Here is a 23,914-nt window from a genome sequence, read left to right on the forward strand (position 1 = left end):
ATCTGATCCCTAGCCCGAATGAAAACCAGAATCTCATCATAGGCCAACACTCAAATGTGATCCCTAGCCGAAAGGAAGACCGTCTCATCAAAGGCCAACACTCAAATGTGATCCCTAGCCCTAATGAAGACCAGAATGTCATCATAGGCCAACACTCAAATGTGATCCCTAGCCCAAATGAAGACCAGAATGTCATCATAGGCCAACACTCAAATGTGATCCCTAGCCCTAATGAAGACCAGAATGTCATCATAGGCCAACACTTTCGCATGATTAGCTCTACCAAGAGTCTGAGCAACTTTTTTTCTCCTTTGCTTTCCATTACCTCTATAATCTTTAGACACTGAGAAAAAAAAAAAAATAGTGATAGGGTGCCACAAGTTAGGGTGGAAGAACTCTATTATTGGGTTACTTCCCCTGATTTAGGTTATTGGATGCTATGCTATACTGTCGAGCTCCTTTAGACACTGAGAAAAAAAGAAATAGTGATGGGGTGCCACAAGTTAGGGTGGAAGAACTCTATTATTGGGTTACTTCCCCTGATTTAGGTTATTGGATGCTATGCTATACTGTCGAGCTTCCCGATATAGATTTCAATATTAGAGTTCTGGACCTCAGTTACTCCATTGGCCTTCTGGCACCCTAGTTTTTTTCTCAGTGCAATATGTCACATCGGTAAAACTATTACTACAAAAAAGGAAATGCACAAATACACAGCCATCCTGATGACTGATGTTCAATATTAGAGTTCCGGCAGTTACTCCATTGGCCTTCTGGCACCCTAGTTTTTTTTCTCAGTGCAATATGTCACATCGGTAAAACTATTACTACAAAAAAGGAAATGCACAAATACACAGCCATCCTGATGACTGATGACAAATATAAAACCATATTTTTATTCTCTACGGCTCTACGCTGACAAACTCATCAAGTTGGAGACATCGTCAGCTAAGAGATGTTCAAATAACTTTATATTCAGCAATATTATGATTGTTATGACCTCTGGTGATTCTTTGACATTCATTACTCAGTGCAATGTGTCACATCGGTAAAACTATTACTACAAAAAAGGAAATACACAAATACACAGCCATCCTGATGACTGATGACAAAAAATATAAAACCATATTTTTATTCTCTACGGCTCTACGCTGACAAACTAATCAAGTTGGAGATATCGTCAGCTAAGAGATGTTCAAATAACTGTTTATATTCAGCAATATTATGATTGTTATGACCTCTGGTGATTCTTTGACATTCATTAGAGATAAGGAATGACAGGAATGGTTAGTGAAGTAGATCAACAATGAGAGGAATGGTTAGTGAAATAGATAAAATCGTTAACTTGACATCCCTACATTCCTTCCTCCAGATGTTGAAGAGTCTTGTCAATCTTGTCATTGATAACTCTATTGTTTAATTTTGTTTGTATATTTACATTATTTACACATGTTTGTACATTTTGTTCAATAACGTCAATCGAAATTCTCCTCTATTCCAGTCAATTCTCATCGAATCCTCTCCAGATTCAAACACAAATGTGATCCCTAGCCCAAATGAAGACCAGAATCTCATCATAGGCCAACACTCAAATGTGATCCCTAGCCCACATGAAAACCAGAATCTCATCATAGGCCAACACTCAAATGAAATCACTCGCCCAAATGAAGACCAGAATCTCGTCATAGGCCAACACTCAATTCTGGCCAGAGCATATGGCGGTGGTGGCTTTGGCGGTGGTTATGGTGGAAGTGGAGGTTACTATGGAGGCTTTGATGATGATGATGGTAGTGGTTTTGATGATGATTTTGATGACGATGATGATTTCATGACGAGGACCGGCGGCAAGAAACACAAAAAGAAGAAGAAGAAAAAGAAGAAGGGCTGTGGAGGTGGTTATGGGGGTGGATATGGAGGTTTTTGAGTTCGAGATATTTTATTATTTTTTATTATTATTATTAAAACAAAATTTAAATTTCATTTAAGGAAAATTACAAAATTATTTTTTTTAAAAAGTAATAAAATATGAAAAATAATATTTATACAACTAGGTAAACCAAACTTATCATCAACAGGTAATTGGCATCATCCGTGGCACAAGCTCTGCTCATACGGGTGGCATTTTTACTTCTTCTTTTTTCGCCATTTTTTCCTCATTACGTTTTCTTTCTCAATCGAATCATAATATTATGTATTTTTTACAACTAGCTTAAGTAAGTAAGTCTTGCTAACATGGGCCAGAAATGATGTTGTTTGATTGGATTAAATAATCTACTCATGAACATGGAGGTAACTTTCAATGTGATCATGTACAAATATCCCGTGTAGATTTGGCAATGCACTTGGTGTTCCGTTGAATACACAGGGAACTAGATTGGCAAATTATATATGTATCAAAACCACGGTAGTATCATCCTTGATGTGATTGTAGTGAAGTGAGCTTTTTATTTTTTATATGCTTACTTTTATTTCAATTGAGATCTTTGTAGTTTTGTCAGTTGGGTCAGACATAATTAGCTTCTGTGCCACTTTTACTGGATTGATTCACTTGAAACTTTTTCTTCTTCTTTTTTAAACACAAAAAGCCCACTCCGAGTTTTAGGTGCAGAGCAAACAGCCCTAAAGGTCGGGGTAAGCATGCCAATCTTGGGATAAAAAAAAAACTTCTAATGAATGGGTAAAAGGCAGAGCGGACTAAGTCCAAAAATCGACTTTCTGAGTTATCTATATCGTCGGAAAGAGTGCGAAAAGATCTACTTTTTTTATTGGTTGCGAACTTCACTTTAGTGTTGTATTGAAATGTGAGCAAAAACAAAATGGCTATGTCCTAAACTTTGACTCCATTTATCTCAAAACGCTTTTTTTTTTTTTTTTTTTTTTTTTTATCACCCTGTTCGAGTCCTAACTTGTCAAATGTTCGTTTTGGACCGCCAAGGCCAAGTAGTTCAGTTTTGATGTTATCTGTAATGCTAGTGATATTATCAATTACAATCCTAGTGACGTTTATGTATGTTGTACCTAACGTCTTGCCCAAGTGGTACTTGATATGTTTAATTGTTTCCAGCAGAAAAACATGTTCTGAAAGTTTCTCTCTAACATTGCGAGTTTGTATGACATTTCTTAGGTGTAGAGCAAACAGCCCTAAAGGTCGGGGTAAGCATGCCAATCTTGGGGAAAAAAACTTCTAATAAATGGGTAAAAGGCAGAGCGGACTAAGTCCAAAAATCGACTTTCTGAGTTAACTATATCGTCGGAAAGAGTGCGAAAAGATCTACTTTTTTTTATTGGTTGCGAACTTCACTTTAGTGTTGTATTGAAATGTGAGCAAAAACAAAATGGCTATGTCTATTTAAACTTTAGCTAGTCCTAAACTTTGACTCCATTTATCTCAAAACGCTTTTTGTTGGACTTGGTCCAGCTGGTATCTACTTGTACATTAATACATTTACATTCATACTGACTAGTATGGGTTTTGTCTCTCATCAGTAGGGACTTAAGGAGTATTGTGTCTCTTCTCGCCCATCTGATGAGAGGCATACTACGGGATGGGCATGCTACGACACAGGCCACAAGCGTCTAATGTAGCTAGAGTCCTAACTTGTCAAATGTTCGTTTGGACCGCCAAGGCCAAGTAGTTCAGTTTTGATGTTATCTGTAATGCTAGTGACAGTGATATTATCAATTACAATCCTAGTGACGTTTATGTGAGCACCAGATTTATGAGTGTGCGTATGATGAACTGACGGTATAGGGTGGTTGTCAATGACTGGAACGGATGTCAATGACTGGAACGACCAGGTTAGGGTGACTGTCGGATTTATGGGTGATTAATGATCATGTTATTATATTGTGTGGCGGTATAGGATTGCGTATGATGAACTGACGGTATAGGGTGGTTGTCAATGACTGGAACGACCAGGTTAGGGTGACTGTCGGATTTATGGGTGATTAATGATCATGTTATTATATTGTGTGGCGGTATAGGGTGATTGTTAGTTGGTGAAATGATTAGAGCCATTAGGTCTGGAATATGTAGGTGGTTGTGCTTGTGAGAGAAAAATTTTCGTTCCATATTATTATTTCAAAACTTTTTATGCTCCCATGTCAGCTCCCTGTCAGCTCCCATGGCATAGTGGTCACTGCACTCGCCTTGCACGCGGGAGACCCGGGTTCGATTCCCGGCGGGGTCAAGAAATTTGTATCATATTAGAGGACTTCTTCATTAGGATTAGGAGATGAGGTTAAGTTACTCGTAGATGACATCTGCCAGAGTTTTCCAGAGATTGTAGTATGTAAGACCAAAGATGTTAGTGGTAGAGAATGCCTTGGAAATTAACTTCACTCTGGTTTCAATCAAGTTTCCTTTTTGCTTTCTTCTTATTGTTCTTCATAGCATTCTATTTTCTTGGTAAAGTTGACAAATATAAAGATCTCTATTATTGTTTCAATCAGTAGATAATAGAAGACCTGAATATAATACCTATTCCAATGTAAAAATGCATTATGCAATATTGAAGTGACCGACAACTGGGGAATTCTTTAAAAAAGGACACGAAACATTAGAGGACTTCTTCATTAGGATTAGGAGATGAGGTTAAGTTACTCGTAGATGACATCTGCCAGAGTATTCCAGAGATTGTAGTATGTAAGACCAAAGATGTTAGTGGTAGAGAATGCCTTGGAAATTAACTTCGCTCTGGTTTCAATCAAGTTTCCTTTTTGCTTTCTTCTTATTGTTCTTCATAGCATTCTATTTTCTTTGTAAAGTTGACAAATATAAAGATCTCTATTATTGTTTCAATCAGTAGATAAAAGAAGACCGGAATATAATACCTATTCCAATGTAAAAATGCATTATGCAATATTGAAGTGACCGACAACTGGGGAATTCTTTAAAAAAGGACACGAAAACTATTTTCTTTGTAAAGTTGACAAATATAAAGAGCTCTATTATTGTTTCAATCAGTAAATAAAAGAAGACCTGAATATAATACCTATTCCAATGTAAAAATGCATTATGCAATATTGAAGTGACCGACAACTGCGGAATTCTTTAAAATAGGACACGAAAAATAATCTCCGTATTTCCCTTTGTTTGCTATCATACCAAACAACTCTTTACTCACGTGTAGCACAGATTTCAAGTTTACTTAAAAACAAGTACTAGCAGGTGATGCTTAATTGGAAGCTAGGTTAAACAGACAATCAAGAGATTGGACACGAAAAATAATCTCCGTATTTCCCTTTGTTTGCTATCATACCAAACAACTCTTTACTCACATGTAGCACAGATTTCAAGTTTACTTAAAAACAAGTACTAGCAGGTGATGCTTAATTGGAAGCTAGGTTAAACAGACAATCAAGAGATTAATTGGAAAATACACACGAGGGCATTGTATTGAAAACAAATAGAGCGAAAGTAATTATGTTTGTATCTACATTGTCAATATTGACATTTGCAACGACCTACTTTCAACTAATTTGAAACAAAGTTTGAATTATAAAACTGCCTGATAAAAATCACAAACCATTTGGGAAAATCAATCTAGCACCCACAGGATGGGTGTTGTTTTTTTAGAACCAGTGCTAAGTTTCTCTTAGTTGCCAAGTTTAGGTAATTTTCGAGCAACAATGTTCCGTTTCGGAATTTACTGCCTGTTATTAGATTTGCAGGTAAGTTGTTTTCTTTTATTTCCATATTTCAATTTGTTGACGCTCCCAGATAAAATTAAATAAATAAAATAATAAATAAGTATTTCAATTTAAATGATTAAAAAGTTAGTAAGCCATGTTATTGTTAGTAATGGCTAAGAATTTGTCTATTGACTTTATCTCGATTTGCAGGTAAGTTGTTTTCTTTCATTTCCTTATTTCAATTTGTTGACGCTCCCAGATAAAATTAAATAAATAAAATAATAAAAAATAAGTATTTCAATTTAAATGATTAAAAAGTTAGTAAGCCATGTTATTGTTAGTAATGGCTAAGAATTTGTCTATTGACTTTATCTATTGGGTCATTTTCAAACAAATCGTTAACTTGACATCCCTACATTCCCTCCTCCAGATGTTGAAGAGTCTCGTCAATCTTGTCATTGATAACTCTATTGTTTAATTTTGTTTGTATATTTACATTATTTACACATGTTTGTACATTTTTTGTTCAATAAAGTCAATCGAAATTCTCCTCTATTCCAGTCAATTCTCATCGAATCCTCTCCAGATGCAGACATGTTCTTTATCTGCAATAGATAAAGATGGCTCGCTTTGCCATTTTGTAGATCATGTTGGAGTCTTCAGTGCCCTTCGGTTAGGAATGAGAATCGAGGAAGAAAAGTCTTGCTTCTACCTGATGAATGCATGTGCTTTTAATGATTTTTCAAATTCACTCCGACCTCGTGAGGATGTGATTTGAAATTTGAGTTTGAACAAAATGACAAGCTTGAATTCCACAATCCCATCATGTTGACTTGTTCCGAGTTCTTACAGCTTCTAAACTAGCAGTTGTATAAATTTCCTATACATTGTACAATGTACGTATGATGTACATATATTACTCTTAGTTTAGGAGCATCCCTAATGAATAATGGATGTTCACAAAGTTAATAATAACAGGTCAGCCATTAATGTATGCTCGTAGGTATTATTTTCCTTGCTACCAAGTTGCTCAACTTCAGTGATCGGACGAGAACTATTGCAAATGCACGTTGGTATGTAAGGGATATTACTTTTATCCTATTAGCATTTGTCTATTTTGGCATTTGTGTTAAGTTATTTTCCTAGGTACTATCATTCTATTCTAACATGACTGCTAGATTATTATTCATCGTGCTAGTCCACATGACAACTATCAGGACAAGCAGTCCAGGCAAATCTCAAGAGAACATAGCTAAAGGGTGTACCAAAAAGAACGCAAGATTTGATTGTTTAATAAAACATGGTTCTCCACGGAAAAAAGAAAAAAATGATTTCTTGGATGATTGGAAAAGTAAACATTCTGAAATTACAATATTCAGACAATAACCGCCTCGACTTTGATGGTACAATGGTACATTCGTTCCCTTTTGACGAAAATTTCGATGACAAATTCGAGGAAATCAGGCTGTATCTCGTTGATGCAGCGTTCAATTTCACCTTTCAATGCTTCAGTGCTTGTGGGTTTGTTGGTGTAAACCTGTGACTTTAGATACCCTCACAGAAAGAACTCTAGGGGGGTAAAATTACATGGTCATGGAGGCCTCGTCAGAAAAACGGAAAATGACACGATTACGACTAAGAAAATGCTCGCGCAAAAGTGATAATGTGTCGATTTTATTATAGGCTAACGCGTTGTTGAACAGTTTGGGACTCGATGATGACTAAATTTTATATGTTTACAATCAATGTGTCAAAGATTGGACTAGATAAAACAAGTCATAAGAAAGTAATAACCCTTTCAAATCTTGCATCTTTATTGGGACACCCTTTAGAAACAGACGTGCCTTATATCCTCGACTTAGATGGTACATTCGTTCCCTTTTGACGAAAATTTCGATGACAAATTCGAGGAAATCAGGCTGTATCTCGTTGATGCAGCATTCAATTTCACCTTTCAATGCTTCAAAGCTTGTGGGTTTGTTGGTGTAAACCTGTGACTTTAGATACCCTCACAGAAAGAACTCTAGGGGGGTAAAATTACATGATCATGGAGGCCATTTTCTCCTCACCAAAACGGAAAATGACACGATTACGACTAGGAAAATGCTCGCGTAAAAGTGATAATGTGTCGATTTTATTATAGGCTAACGCGTTGTTGAACAGTTTGGGACTCCATGATGACTAAATTTTATATGTTTACAATCAATCTGTCAAAGATTGGACTATAGATAAAACAAGTCATAAGAAAGTAATAACCCTTTCAAATCTTGCATCTTTATTGGGACACCCTTTAGAAACAGACGTGCCTTATATATTGCGGTCTCGGGTGTTGGCCTTGTTACCAAATGAGCACATCGTTATGTTTTACCACGATCACAAGGTTTGTTAATTCAATTGCCATTCAATTCCACTGTTACTCAATGGAAGGTTCCATTCAAGAAGGTAGAATGTCTAAAATCGAGTTTTCATTAAAACAGATTTACCTCACAAAGTTACACTAGTTACAGAATCATCTGAACACAAACAACTTTGATTTTTAACATCCCTCATTAGAAAAGTCATTACCTAAAACAAGGCCTAAGCCGAGTTTGAACCTTGTTGAATGAAAGTCTTCAATTCCGTAATGCCATTTCTAGTGTCTACCGAGGACCGAGTTTCTGGTAATCTAGTGATAGATGAATAACTAGTGTGGTCATAGTTGGACAACGATGTTCAATGTGGGCCACTATGTGTCACTGTGGTCGGAATGGTTGAGGTGACAACTGTGTCCGACATTTGGTGCAGTGGTTTTCAATCTACAGCCTACAGCACCATAGTAATAGGTATATAATTTATTTTCAAAATGAAATATATCGTATGAGACGGTCTTCCCATTATCCTTACCACTAAAAGTAGAAATTGATAGAGGGAAGTGTAACACTAATGATGTCCCGAAAGCGAAGAGAGAAAGAACACAGGATAGATGAAAGACAGCCGTTCCGAGAGTGAACCTTATCTGTTCAGGATAAAAACCGCCCCGGGCGGGAATCGAACCTGAGAGCTAGCGATTACAAACCCGCTACCGTCCAAGCTAACTTGGGCTGGCTAACGGTCCTCGTTAATATACTCCAAAAAGTGTATAACCATAAAATTATCGAGAATCTAATCAACAAGGAACCAATGTTGCCAGCTGCAAGCAGCATAACACTCACTCAATGACTCACTTGGAGTAGGTCTCCAAAATGGAAAGTCATCCTAAAAGGATGTCCCGAAAGCGAAGAGAGAAAGAACACAGGATAGATGAAAGACAGCCGTTCCGAGAATGAACCTTATCTGTTCAGGATAAAAACCGCCCCGGGCGGGAATCGAACCTGAGAGCTAGCGCTTACAAACCCGCTACCGTCCAAGCTAACTTAGGCTGGCTAACGGTCCTCGTTAATATACTCCAAAAAGTGTATTTAACCATAAAATTATCGAGAATCTAATCAACATGGAACCAATGTTGCCAGCTGCAAGCAGCATAACACTCACTCAATGACTCACTTGGAGTAGGTCTCCAAAATGGAAAGTCATCCTAAAACCAAATGATATAACCGGTACTTGAATCATTCATCACAACTTTGAGCTAAGGATGAGACGAGTACCATCTCAGTCTTCTCACTTTCCAAACAAAACTTCAAAGTTCAAATCCTTCCTGATGCAGTGATGTCTTTTGGACCTCTTGGTAAGTAGGTAAGAAGAATCCTAAATTCTAACTAGTATAGAATAAAACAGAAGGTGGGTATGCATATTTCATTTCGCTCAAAGATCAGTGGCACCTTTACGTTGGTCTGGATATTTAAATCCTTTTTCCTTGCGAGATCGCGCGCTTTCAAGCTCGTTTTTCCGGTTTTTGAAAATGAGATGTAGGTATGTTGTGCCTAACGTCTTGGTCTTGCTCAAGTGGTACTTGATATGTTTAATTGTTTCCAGCAGAAAAACATGTTCTGAAAGTTTCTCTCTAACATTGCGAGTTTGTATGACATTTAGCACCCTGTTCCTAGAGTCCTAACTTGTCAAATGTTCGTTTGGACCGCCAAGGCCAAGTAGTTCAGTTTTGATGTTATCTGTAATGCTAGTGACAGTGATATTATCAATTACAATCCTAGTGACGTTTATGTGAGCACCAGATTTATGAGTGTGCGTATGATGAACTGATTCTTGCTCAGAGAGATATGGATATTTTAACAATAGGTATTACAATATTACATAGAACTTTGTTTTCGTTTTGATAAATGTATTGAAGAGTATTTCATCCTTAATGGCATATAACATTTAAAATTTTTCTTGCTCAGAGAGATATGGATATTATTACAATATTACATAGAACTTTGTTTTCGTTTTGATAAATGTATTGAAGAGTATTTCATCCTTAATGGCGTATAACATTTAAAATTTTACATGCTTTCTTCTGATATCCACCGAGAAAGGGTACAAATTAAGTTCTGAGATAACACAAATGAAAATAGTGCATTAGGTTATTTCGTCAACTCTTATGGGATGACATTTAGGCTGAGGTTAAAATCTAAAACTAGGCTTTTAATATGTCACCATATGAAATTTCACATTGATGGTTTCAAACAAATTCCTCAAATTGACATTTATTTTGAAACCTATATTCATTCGCGGACGTAGGCTTTTAATATGTCACCATATGAAATTTCACATTGATGGTTTCAAACAAATTCCTCAAATTGACATTTATTTTGAAACCTATTTTTAATGATTTGGTTGTGTGTAGCCACATTAATCTGTCTGAAATTTACATTGAGACACTGCGGGTACATTGTATTATTATCATTTTTTAGTTTTAATTTTATTAATCTTTAATCTTGTGTCTTGGTCTTGGCAATATTACAACTATTATTTATCAGGTACATGGTCTACATTCTGTCAATTCTGTGCGAACATGAATATAAAAAGTTGGGGATAGGGCTTGGAATCTTTTTTTTTTTTTTTTTTTTTTAAAAATTACATTGAGACACTGCGGGTACATGGTATTATTATCATTTTTTAGTTTTAATTTTATTAATCTTGTGTCTTGGTCTTGGCAATATGTATTACAACTATTATTTATCAGGTACAATGGTACATGGTCTACATTCTGTCAATTCTGTGCCAACATGAATAATAAGTTGGGGATAAGGATAAGGCTTTGAATCTTTTGAAACAGACTAAGCACGAGACAATGTATCAATATTAATTGAGAGTTACATTGCTATGTACGTAAAATAATTGCCATGACTGTACTATACGTACGTAAAGATTTCCATGGCATTTTCCTTTTTCATTCGTTTCCATGAATCTGTTGACTGTTCGATATAATTTTCAACATTTTAATATTTTCAGCCTGATTATGCACTTTGTAAGTGTATTTGTTAGGGGCTTTGTTTTAAAGATTCTTTTGATTCATGCATCAATGTACCATTTTGATTTTTGTGTATTTGTTAGGGGCTTTGTTTTAAAGATTCTTTTGATTCATGCATCAATGTACCATTTTGATTTTACAGAGATATACACTGGGTGACAAAATTAGAGGAACGCTCGTATTTTTTGGTTTTTCTCAAACTGCCGTTTAGTGTTCAATTTTTTTTTTCGGGAAAACCATTATTAATGTTATTTGCTGTAAAGTTTAAATCTTATTCCACAAGACCGCATACCTACATAAACTGTGAGCGGGAAAACCATTATTAATGTTATTTGCTGTAAAGTTTAAATCTTATTCCACAAGACCGCATACCTACATAAACTGTGAGTAAAAAAAAAAAAATATTAAAAATGGAGACAAATGTTATCATAACTTTTTTTCTCCTCAATATTTTTACTCCATTTTTGAACAAGGAGCTTTAGAAAAGACACAGAACATTAATTTACTACTATTAGAAAAATTAGAAAAATTCTCTGGTGGAATAGGATTTAAACTTTACAGCAAATAACATTAATAATGGTTTTCCCCCCCCCAAAAAAAAAAAAAAAAAAAAAAAAAAACAAAAAAAAAGAAAAAACAATCCATTTTTGAACAAGGAGCTTTAGAAAAGAACACAGAACATTAATTTACTACTGGTAAAAATTAGAAAAATTCTCTGGTGGAATAGGATTTAAACTTTACAGCAAATAACATTAATAATGGTTTTCCCCGAAAAAAAAAAAAAAAAATGAACACTGAACAAGTGAACAACATTTGAGAAAAAATATCCAAGATGATGCGCTCCCTCATTACACTAAACCTAGGGCTGGAGCTGGTACTTTTGTTTTCGCAAGATCGTTTCCTTGGAATACACTGACTGTTTCATTTAGGTACAGCCAGAGCCAGCTGGAATAAAAAAATATCCAAGATGATGCGCTCCCTCATTACACTAAACCTAGGGCTGGAGCTGGTACTTTTGTTTTCGCAAGATCTAAATGATCAATAAATATCATCAATTTTCCCGCGTCCATTACGTAAATTTACTAATATTTTAATGCAAATATAGCTAAAGGATGTTCCGGAGAAATTATACTGCCTATTGCTTGGACGTAAGTAGGTACCTGGTATACCTACTATAATGTAGATTAGTGCTAACTTTACATGCAAGATCAAGTAGACAAACAAATAGAAAACAAAATCCGTAAATATGATGAGTCTACAAAAGTCGACATTAAAGTTGACGGCAATCGATCGACAGCGACTAGAACCCTATAAATCAGATAGGTAAGAACTAAAAGCCAAAGAACTATTAAAACAATCCGTAAATATGATGAGTCTACAAAAGTGGACATTAAAGTTGACGGCAATCGATCGACATCGACTAGAACCCTATAAATCAGATAGGTAAGAACTAAAAGCCAAAGAACTATTAAAAAGTGTGGACCAAGTTTCAAGCGATGTCAATCGAGTAGTGTGGACGTAGCTTCAGAATGATATAATGATGAATCGAAGATGTTCAGAGTGACCAAAGTGATGTAATAAAGAAAGAGCAAAAGTAAAAGTACCAGCATACCTGATACGAGCTAAGAGAGATGTCAATAAGACGAAGCGATAAGCATGAGATTATGAGATTCTAGTTTTGAACTTGAAATGAGAAATTTACAAGAGAAAAATTACCTACAAAAATTTACTATTATTACTATCTTTTTTTTTTCAATTTTTAATGGAAGTGTCAAAATATTTGTAACAAATCTCTTTAATTTCGTTTCGAGCTGCCATATACGATGGATAAAAAAACTCCACTATTTCTCAAGTACATAAAGGTAAATCTAAAATTTAGAATTCTAAATACATACATAGTTAGTTACTTTTAGTTTTACTATTTTTATTCAATTTTCTTGCTCAGAGAGATATGGATATTATTACAATATTACATAGAACTTTGTTTTCGTTTTGATAAATGTATTGAAGAGTATTTCATCCTTAATGGCGTATAACATTTAAAATTTTACATGCTTTCTTCTGATATCCACCGAGAAAGGGTACAAATTAAGTTCTGAGATAACACAAATGAAAATAGTGCATTAGGTTATTTCGTCAACTCTTATGGGATGACATTTAGGCTGAGGTTAAAATCTAAAACTAGGCTTTTAATATGTCACCATATGAAATTTCACATTGATGGTTTCAAACAAATTCCTCAAATTGACATTTATTTTGAAACCTATATTTAATGATTTGGTTGTGTGTAGCCACATTAATCTGTCTGAAATTTACATTGAGACACTGCGGGTACATGGTATTATTATCATTTTTTAGTTTTAATTTTATTAATCTTGTGTCTTGGTCTTGGCAATATGTATTACAACTATTATTTATCAGGTACAATGGTACATGGTCTACATTCTGTCAATTCTGTGCCAACATGAATAATAAGTTGGGGATAAGGATAAGGCTTTGAATCTTTTGAAACAGACTAAGCACGAGACAATGTATCAATATTAATTGAGAGTTACATTGCTATGTACGTAAAATAATTGCCATGACTGTACTATACGTACGTAAAGATTTCCATGGCATTTTCCTTTTTCATTCGTTTCCATGAATCTGTTGACTGTTCGATATAATTTTCAACATTTTAATATTTTCATTTTCAATGTTCCTTTTAAAGACATTATATTATGTAACAATTTCATGGGAATTTAGATGACTGGTGACGGGCATCAGTCCGTCATTTTATTGATCTTCCCCTCTCTGCCCGTCATAATTGCATATTTAAGTCAATACATTTTTTTTTTTTTTTTTTTTTTTTTTACAATTTAAAAATCCACTTTTTTCAAATCGGTTCAAGTTTCCAAAATTTTTACGAAAAAAACAAACAGGGTGTGGTTATGTACTGGGTTGAGATGAGCTTGGACGAGGTGAGATAGGATATTGTTTCTATAGTTTTGTATTGGAGTGGTAACTTTAGCAAGGATAGCATGGGAGTGTTGCGTATTTTTTCTAACCCCCTGTCCCAGCGGCAATTTTTAAAATTTATTTTATATTTATTTTTGTTTGCTTTGTAATTTGCTTGTTTGTAATATCTAATATAAATGAAAAGTATAATATAAATGTGCAAACTCAAGATAAAAAGGAAAAATTAATTCAGATTGTACATGTTGCAGAAAAAAAAAAAAAAATGAATTTCCCGCCAACTTTACACGCTCATGAAGGCTGTGTTAAGTTTCCCTTATTTCACGTGACTCCTACACTGCAAATATGAAAGAGGCCAGGATTATGGTAAAAGTAAAAACATGTCTAGGAGCGCCTTAGCAGCAAGTGAGACTAAATTATACACACAAAGTAGAAAACCAATTGCAATATTAATTACAAATTAAGATATTAATCACGTGTGTAATTTATACTAAAAAAAAAAAACAAACGGGTGGTATACATGCTTTATCCATATCGGGATAATGGAGGGGGGCAAGTATACGAGTACACTGGAGAAACACCAGTTCCGTCCGAAAACCCAAAATTATACGATTTGCGTCCAAACCCAAATAGGAAGTAAAAAAGGTCATCCGGCTTGGATAGGTATTAGGACTATTAGGTCCAGTTCCGTCCGAAAACCCAAAATTATACGATTTGCGTCCAACTCCAAACCCAAATAGGAAGTAAAAAAGGTCATCCGACTTGGATAGGTATTAGGACTATTAGGTATGTAAAATGTAAATTACTTTCGTTTAACTTAGGTAGTCAAGGGCGCATGATGAATTTCAGACTATTAGGTATGTAAAATGTAAATTACTTTCGTTTAACTTAGGTAGTCAAGGGCGCATGATGAATTTCAGTATGTATAATGTAAATTACTTTCGTTTAACTTAGGTAGTCCAAGGCGCAACTTGGATGATGAATTTCAGATCAGGGCATCAGGGACTCAAGTCGGACTGGTCAGTCGGGACGCAACTCAGAGCTCCCCCGTACACACTATCTATTCCTATGTTACGAATCGGACTGGTCAGTCGGGACGCAACTCAGAGCTCCCCCGTACACACTATCTATTCCTATGTTACGAGGATAAAAATCAAAGAATTCTTCAATCTCAAGTGGGATTGATGCATCGGTTTTGTATGGTAAATGTGAAATTTCTTCAGAACACGATTCGATCTGAGATGAACAAATAAATCAAAGAAGTTCGCGTTGACCATTCCAATATATCATGCAAATGAGGACCGGATGAATCCAACTTACACAGGAACAACTATTTATAGGCCAATTAGGTTAATTAGATATTAGATAGTCGTAAAAACCAATAGCAGGAGTACATCCGTGTACCTCAGCAAATGCTGAATGGGGATCTGAGAATCTGAGTATTACAGATATTATAGGTTTTAAACAGAATAGAAATATAAACAGTACCTACCTATACAGTGCATTCATAAACTCGTACACAAAATTTCAGGTTTCTAAATCCATCGGTTCAAAAATTAAGGGGGGGACTTTATGAATGCACTGTATTTATTTCAATAATTTCATTATAATAATAAAATAAAAATTGATTTGATTATACATATTGAATATTGATAGTCAACCAAGTACTGGTGGTACCGATGCCAAAGTACTGAATATTAATATTTTACTACACAGACCTCTAACATCTGAAATGGCTAATATGCACTTAAAAAAAAAAAAAAAATTTCACATTTTCTCACACAAATGGGCTCTGATCTTGAAATTTGTCGCGACGACCTATGAACTCAAAGCGAGAAAGTTTTAGATAACACTTCAGTCGATCGTTTAAGACCGGTTTTAGCGTCACCTATGTTAAGCTACGCCGAGCAAGGCCAATAAATGGATGGGTGACTTAAACATTATATTGGAAATAAAGGGAGAACGGGCTCTAGTCTTGATTTTAAATCATTACATGAAAGTAAAATCAAATCAAGAATGATAATAAACTGAATATTAAACATTTTAGGTAGGTACAAAGGTATTCTTTAACCATGATCGAATAAACTACGGGCTAAAAAATTCCCGGAGGGACGGGCCCAGCTTGTTATAAATGTAAAGCAGTTTTACAGATCACTAGTCATGTAAAGTTACACACCTCACTGACGGCTTTTAGACTATTCGTTTGCAGCAGAATTTGAAAGTGCTACCGGTTATGGCTGTTGAAACAAAACTGCATTCACAATATTTTAGTGTTTTCCATACCGAGGCGGGTAATATAACAGTTTTACAGATTTTTATAAATGTAAAGCAGTTTTACAGATCAGTAGTCATGTAAAGTTACACACCTCACTGACGGCTTTTAGACTATTCGTTTGCAGCAGAATTTGAAAGTGCTACCGGTTATGGCTGTTGCCTTCATTATATCATTATTATAATATAGTCCATGCTTGCTCCGGTTAAAGATCACTTGATGGTCAAATAAAGATTACCAAGAGCTAATAAAGCCGATAAGGGTTATAAAAACTCATCTAATATCCGATGTACGTTACATAGTAATTAGATTATCCCCAGCAACCAGAAATGTTCAAATATGTAGTTCGGAATCAGATTGTTCGCAGAATGGCTGAACAGCTTTAATGGCACTACATCATAAAAGAAATGTCTCGACGAGCACATGATATAAAGACATAAAATCCGCTGTAGAATTTTATACCCCGACAACTTCCTATTTCCTCGAAGCTACTGTGTGTTGTCTCAGCGATCTACTAAAGTGAACCATCCTATGTTCTGGTAAAGTCTTTGCAGTAAAGATCTGCATTACGGATTCTGTAAACATCGATCATTTTAATACGCTAGTCAAGTTTTTGAGGTTGTAATAAGGTTTAGTGAAGCTGAAGCATCTACTGGAAATCTGAAAATAAAAGTTACCCATGTCGGCGGGTGTTCGTATCCCTCTGTCTTTGAAGTGTTCTCTGACTATGTTTAAACAAGGGGGTATATTGTGCGTTGGGCAGTAAAACTGGCGAGGAGGTTTCAAAGTAAATATTGAAAGAATACAATCTGAAAGAATAATAAACCTTGTTTATCCTGGTGGGCATACCCACTCGAAAAATTTAGGTATATTGTGCGTTTGGCAGTAAAACTGGCGAAGAGGTTTCAAAGTAAATATTGAAAGAATACAATCTGAAAGAATAATAAACCTTGTTTATCCTGGTGGGCATACCCACTCGAAAAATTTAAAAAGTTCAAAAGTCTTACCTTCCGCGGGTTTTTCTTGAACATGGGCGCTGTGTTCCCGTTATTATTTACATCGAGAAGATTCTCCATGGACCGTCTGAAGTTCTCCTTGTCCCTAGAGTCTCGATAGTTACTGGATGAGGGATAGTCATCCTCCGGGCTATCCACGATGATATTGTTCAGGTTCTCCAGGGAGCGGGATCTCAGGCGAGGCGGTACGGCGCACGTGCATGGCGGCTGACTATTGGAGCGTCTCATTAGATCGATGGGCGGCATAGGCATGATGCGTCGGGGTAGAGGTTTCAGTGGTGCTGGGGGCGGGGGAGGCGGCAGAACATTGCGGTAGAGCGGGGCCAGAAAGTAGTAATCCCCCTTTGTCATTTTGTGATGGAAAAACTCCTTGTGCGGTGACGCGGTGTAGGGGTACTCATTCTGCCGGAATGACGGAAAGAACGTGTGATAGGGGCCGGGGCCCCCGGGAGGCCCCACCCCTCCGGGGCCAGGGTGCCGGTACACGGGCGGCCAAGGACGTCTCAACATGTCCGCAGCGTGAGGCCCATGGAGGTTACAAGCAGGACACTTCCGATTTCAATATAGTGGTGCTAAGAATTGATTCGTCCAAGGTCCAAAAATCCACGAGGTAAATCGTCAGTAAGTCAATAGACACTTTGGATTTTAAATTCAAGCAGGTCAAAAAATGTTGGCGTCAGGTAAAGACTTTAGGAACATTTACGGAAGTAAATTAATGAGAAGATGTTTTATAGACAGACTTTATGGTTTACGCAATAAAATTGGACAGTGGGTCAAAACTGTTGAATAAATATGAAAATAAAATTTCTATATGTAGATATTTGATGTTGGGTCCTAGCGAATTTTTTATGCAAATAAAAAAAAAGTAGAAAAGAAGCCGTCTGTTATCTAACGCGTTACCTAATCTCAGATCATCAGGACTCGTTCGTAACTTTTTTTTTTGTAGGTTTGGTTCCTCAGACATTAACATCCCACTTATTGACATTTGATGGCATATTTATACCCAAAGCATGATGGCATAATAGTAGAGTGAACTTTTAGTTTCGTGAAACAGGGTCTTGATGCTATAACAGAATGAGCTTTTAGTTTCGTGAAACAGGGTCTTGATGCTATAGTAGAGTGAACTTTTAGTTTCGTGAAACAGGGTCCTGCTATGGGCACTAATGACAAGGTACGCCGATGTAGACCAGTTCTTAGAATGTACGAGTATTTCATGTAGATTCACGACTATTATAGACCCATCCTTAGGGTGTTGTACTGATCTAGCTATGAACATCACGGCGCGGCGATAGTAGTCAATCTGCTATCAATAGCAATAGTCTTAGCATACAAAGTGTACAGGATTTCATCTAGACGCCAAACATTTACAAGGCAGGCGCGCTATACACTTCAAGCTCATTTTATTTAGGATAAAGTCCACTTCGCGCAGAACCCAAGGCAGGCGCGCTACCCTCCATGCTCAATCTGTTTAGGATAAAGTCCACTTCGCGCAGAACCCAAGGTAGGCGCGCTACCCTCCATGCTCAATCTGTTTAGGATAAAGTCCACTTCGCGCAGAACCCAAGGCAGGCGCGCTACCCTCCATGCTCAATCTGTTTGGGATAAAGTCCACTTCGCGCAGAACCCAAGGCAGGCGCGCTATACACTTCAAGATCAAATTATGTCTTCCTTGCCAAGCGTGATTTCCTGATTTCAGCTAGCTTATTTTAATCTCGACCTTTCAAATTCAAATGAAAAGTGGCTTTCAATTCATTTAATAATGAGAAAACATCCAAATTTCTTTTGATTTTCCATGTTAATCGTGGCTGTGTAAGAAAAAAATAGAAAGAAAAAGAATAACAATGAAAAGTGGCTTTCAATTCTATTTAATAATGAGAAAACATCCAAATTTCGTTTGATTTTCCATGTTAATCGTGGCTGTGTAAGAAAAAAATAGAAAGAAAAAGAATAATTTTAATTACCAAAATTACTTTACAGTGCATTTGAAGTTTTACGAAAAAGTATCAAAAATAGTTTTATAAACGCGTTTGATTTTTAGGAATAAAATTCAAGCGAACTTTATTGCTGAAGATCATTACTTGAAAATTCTAGTGTCTGTTTGAAGCCCTCCTTTGGGTTCCGTCCACAGGTTTTCCGAAAACTCAAAAGTACCATGTCCAACATCCTCTCTCTCACTCTCACCCTCCTCCTGTTCGTCTCACTCTTACCATTCTGTCACCCTGCTCGGTTTGTTGTAAACCGCACCAAAATATTTTATTGCTATGCCAGCAAGGGTGATCACGTGCCAAAAGATTTAAGGTATATTAATCAGTTATGTGTCAAACCATATGAGAACTGCATAAGTTATGTACAGTTCGACGGAGAAAGATACAATTACTACCGCGGCTGTAATCACAAACGGTTAGTTTGGATTTATAAACTTTTCATTTAATTTTTTATATTCAGGATGTTCAACCTCAAAGTGCCCCATATTAAATTAACCTGTAAAATCAGTTTTTTGCCCCATAAAAGTCCCCAATACACTTTTCGGGTCTACGAAGCATTCTATCTTATGGAACTTTTGACGAGGAATCGATTGGTGCAACTTTTAAGACTGTCCGACTTATATACAGGGTGTTTAACCTCAAAGTGCCCCATATTAAATTAACCCGTAAAATCAGTTTTTTGCCCCATAAAAGTCTCCAATACACTTTTCGGGTCTACGAAGCATTCTCTCTTATGGAACTTTTGACGAGGAATCGATTGGTGCAACTTTTAAGACTGTCCGACTTACAGTTATGGGTTCGAGACTCGGCGAATTCAAGAAAACGGTTAAGGAGTTACAGGTTCAATTCTCCTCTGTCAATAAATTCAATCGAATTTCATAAATCATTGATACATATTTAATTAATAGTCTATCTTAGGTGTTTTTTCACGGAAAATTAAATGGTGCAACTTTTAGCACTATCCGACTTATGTACAGTTAAGACGTTAAGGGTTCGATACTCCACTGTGTCAACGAGTTTGACAGTGACTATTTGTCTGTGAATCATTTACAAATAAACATGTGAATAGTCAATTCCATGTGATTTTTTACGCCGAATCGAATGGTGCATCTTATAGCATAATCCGACTTACAGTTAAGAAGTTACGGGTTCGATACTCCCCTGGGTCTACCCCATATGATTATTTACGCCGAATCAAATGATGTACCTAACTCATAGCATTATCCGACTTACAGTTAAGGATTAAAATTCATTGACGTAGGGGAGTATCGAACCCTTAACGTCTCAACTGTAAGTCGGATAGTGCTAAAAGATGCACCATTTGATTTTCCGTGAAAAAACACATAAGATAGACTATTCACTTAAGCTTGTATCTTGTATCAACGCACAAACACATTAATGCGTTGCCTGCGAGGGAGCTTTGCTCGGGACATTTGATGTGACGTCTTCGCCTACGGGAGCGTATGCCGTGACGTCAAAGTTCATGATTTACCGGTATTTTTTAAATCGATTTATCTCGGGATCTAGAAGTCGTAGAAGAAAAAGAAAAAGTCCTCATTTTTCCTGCTTTATGATTGTGAATCATCACCCAAGTAAGCGCAACTGATCTATTGATATTGTTGCAGGTTCTGCAAGATGGCGTGGAGAGTGGGTGTTAACCAAATGATCTCCTGCGAACAATGCGATTATGAGTTTTGTAACGCTTCGGGTGGTTAACTGCCCGTGCAGTTGTCAACAAACAGTTGTTTGCGAGCATTCGTCTTGTACTACGGTTTAGTGTTAAATAAAATGCGACATATGTATGTAGATTGTAGAAAGTATGTGGTAGGTTTGTGTGAACGCCTGCTAACATTTACGTGTATGCAATCCTAAGTAAACAGTTGTGTGAACGCCTGCTAAACATTTACGTGTATGCAATCAGGCATACATTGGTCAAGTTCAGATCCGTTTCCACTTGGTATCGTCGGTGTGTAATTGTGTATGAGCCTCATATTTCTTATTCCGTATCACCCATTCTTTGAACTTTACTGTCATATCCAAATAAAGGGTGTCCCAATAAGAACGCAAGATTTGAAAGGGTCATTATTTTGTTCACTTGTTTTAGTACCGCAATCTTTGACAAACAACTAGCGGGTTACCCGTGCTTCGCCACGGTTTAGAATATGCAGGCTCTGCGCGCTCCATGGGGCTTCGCAGGGTGAGCATGAGGTCGCGCTTCGCGCTCCCGAGGCTTCGCCCCTGAGTTTTATCTCGAAGAAATGAAAACTGAAAACTAAAAGCGAGAGAAAATATTTAAACGTAGGAAAAGTTTTGCTGGCCTCAAACCTTGTTCAATGTGTATTTCTTATGGGGGAACAAAAAAACGTCAATATCTTGGGAACGGTTTGGAATTTCGGGAGTTTCCGATTTTTCCCAGTATGTACAAAAAATAAGGAATCCAACGCCGGTGAAAACCGCATCTCCCTAGCACATCTAGAAGTGGGTTAGAATTAGTATGAGTGAGTCAGTCAGTCAGTTACACAAGGGGCTGTATTTATTAAGTTAAGATAAAATATTGCGTTCTTAATTGGGACACTCTTTATCATTATTACCAAGGACCAAGGGAAAATGAAAGAGGTTTGACAGAGGGAACTGTAACTTCTATGGTCTTATCGTCCCGAAAATCGAAGAGAGAAGGAAGACAGGATAGGAGAAAGCCGGTAATTATGCATAAGGCGCGTCAATGGCAAATTTACTCAAAATTTCTATATAAGAGGAAAAACTTACTTTAAGAGTGTTCTAGATGTAGTTTTGACTGGCGCGAACGACATGTTGTAACACATTTGTGCGTTTAACCTAACCCTAACCTAACACTGGTCACTGCTCATTTGTGAAAGTTCCTTTTTGCGTTCAACCTACCCTACAATATTTATAAAAGGATTTTTGTAATGTCTCATTGACGCGCCTTATGCACAACTACCTTTAATTAATAGTCTATCTTAGGTGTTTTTTCACGGAAAATTAAATGGTGCAACTTTTAGCACTATCCGACTTATGTACAGTTAAGACGTTAAGGGTTCGATACTCCACTGTGTCAACGAGTTTGACAGTGACTATTTGTCTGTGAATCATTTACAAATAAACATGTGAATAGTCAATTCCATGTGATTTTTTACGCCGAATCGAATGGTGCATCTTATAGCATAATCCGACTTACAGTTAAGAAGTTACGGGTTCGATACTCCCCTGGGTCTACCCCATATGATTATTTACGCCGAATCAAATGATGTACCTAACTCATAGCATTATCCGACTTACAGTTAAGGATTAAAATTCATTGACGTAGGGGAGTATCGAACCCTTAACGTCTCAACTGTAAGTCGGATAGTGCTAAAAGATGCACCATTTGATTTTCCGTGAAAAAACACATAAGATAGACTATTCACTTAAGCTTGTATCTTGTATCAACGCACAAACACATTAATGCGTTGCCTGCGAGGGAGCTTTGCTCGGGACATTTGATGTGACGTCTTCGCCTACGGGAGCGTGTGCCGTGATATCAAAGTTCATGATTTACCGGTATTTTTTAAATCGATTTATCTCGGGATCTAGAAGTCGTAGAAGAAAAAGAAAAAGTCCTCATTTTTCCTGCTTTATGATTGTGAATCATCACCCAAGTAAGCGCAACTGATCTATTGATATTGTTGCAGGTTCTGCAAGATGGCGTGGAGAGTGGGTGTTAAAAAAAGAAAAAGTCCTCATTTTTCCTGCTCTATGATTGTGAATCATCACCCAAGTAAGCGCAACTGATCTATTGATATTGTTGCAGGTTCTGCAAGATGGCGTGGAGAGTGGGTGTTAACCAAATGATCTCCTGCGAACAATGCGATTATGAGTTTTGTAACGCTTCGGGTGGTTAACTGCCCGTGCAGTTGTCAACAAACAGTTGTTTGCGAGCATTCGTCTTAGTGTTAAATAAAATGCGACACATGTATGTAGAAAGTATATGGTAGGTTTGTGTGAACGCCTGCTAACATTTACGTGTATGCAATCCTAAGTAAACAGTTGTGTGAACGCCTGCTAAACATTTACGTGTATGCAATCAGGCATACATTGGTCAAGTTCAGATCCGTTTCCACTTGGTATCGTCGTGTCGTCGGTGTGTATGAGCCTCATATTTCTTATTCCGTATCACCCATTCTTTGAACTTTACTGTCATGTCCAAATAAAGGGTGTCCCAATAAGAACGCAAGATTTGAAAGGGTCATTATTTTGTTCACTTGTTTTAGTACCGCAATCTTTGACAAAGAAAGTATGTGGTAGGTTTGTGTGAACGCCTGCTAACATTTACGTGTATGCAATCCTAAGTAAACAGTTGTGTGAACGCCTGCTAAACATTTACGTGTATGCAATCAGGCATACATTGGTCAAGTTCAGATCCGTTTCCACTTGGTATCGTCGGTGTGTAATTGTGTATGAGCCTCATATTTCTTATTCCGTATCACCCATTCTTTGAACTTTACTGTCATATCCAAATAAAGGGTGTCCCAATAAGAACGCAAGATTTGAAAGGGTCATTATTTTGTTCACTTGTTTTAGTACCGCAATCTTTGACAAAACCTTATATCGTCCCTGAGTTTTATCTCGAAGAAATGAAAACTGAAAACTAAAAGCGAGAGAAATTCAG

At 36.7% G+C, this 23,914-nt stretch overlaps 2 protein-coding genes across 3 annotated transcripts in view; one reads left to right on the plus strand and one right to left on the minus strand.

Annotated features, from left to right (window-relative positions):
- The window catches only part of LOC108251946, an 82,492-nt gene that overhangs the window by 46,008 nt on the left and 12,570 nt on the right, over window positions 1-23,914 (minus strand). The gene's annotated exons all lie outside the window — the stretch shown is intronic.
- LOC103505626 lies at window positions 19,109-21,184 on the plus strand. Of its 2 annotated transcripts, none has more exons than XM_008469978.3 (2): window positions 19,109-19,663; window positions 20,874-21,184. In XM_008469978.3, the coding sequence occupies exons 1-2, from the start codon at window positions 19,416-19,418 to the stop codon at window positions 20,962-20,964; spliced, it is 339 nt and encodes a 112-aa protein (XP_008468200.1). In that variant the 5' UTR covers window positions 19,109-19,415; the 3' UTR covers window positions 20,965-21,184. The 2 variants fall into 2 exon arrangements, with proteins under 2 accessions (XP_008468200.1, XP_008468201.1); XM_008469979.2 differs by having other exon boundaries at window positions 19,109-19,561.

This window comes from Diaphorina citri, unplaced genomic scaffold, assembly GCF_000475195.1.
Source record: "Diaphorina citri unplaced genomic scaffold, Diaci psyllid genome assembly version 1.1 scaffold186, whole genome shotgun sequence".
In the NCBI taxonomy this organism is placed as follows: Eukaryota; Metazoa; Arthropoda; class Insecta; order Hemiptera; family Psyllidae; genus Diaphorina; species Diaphorina citri.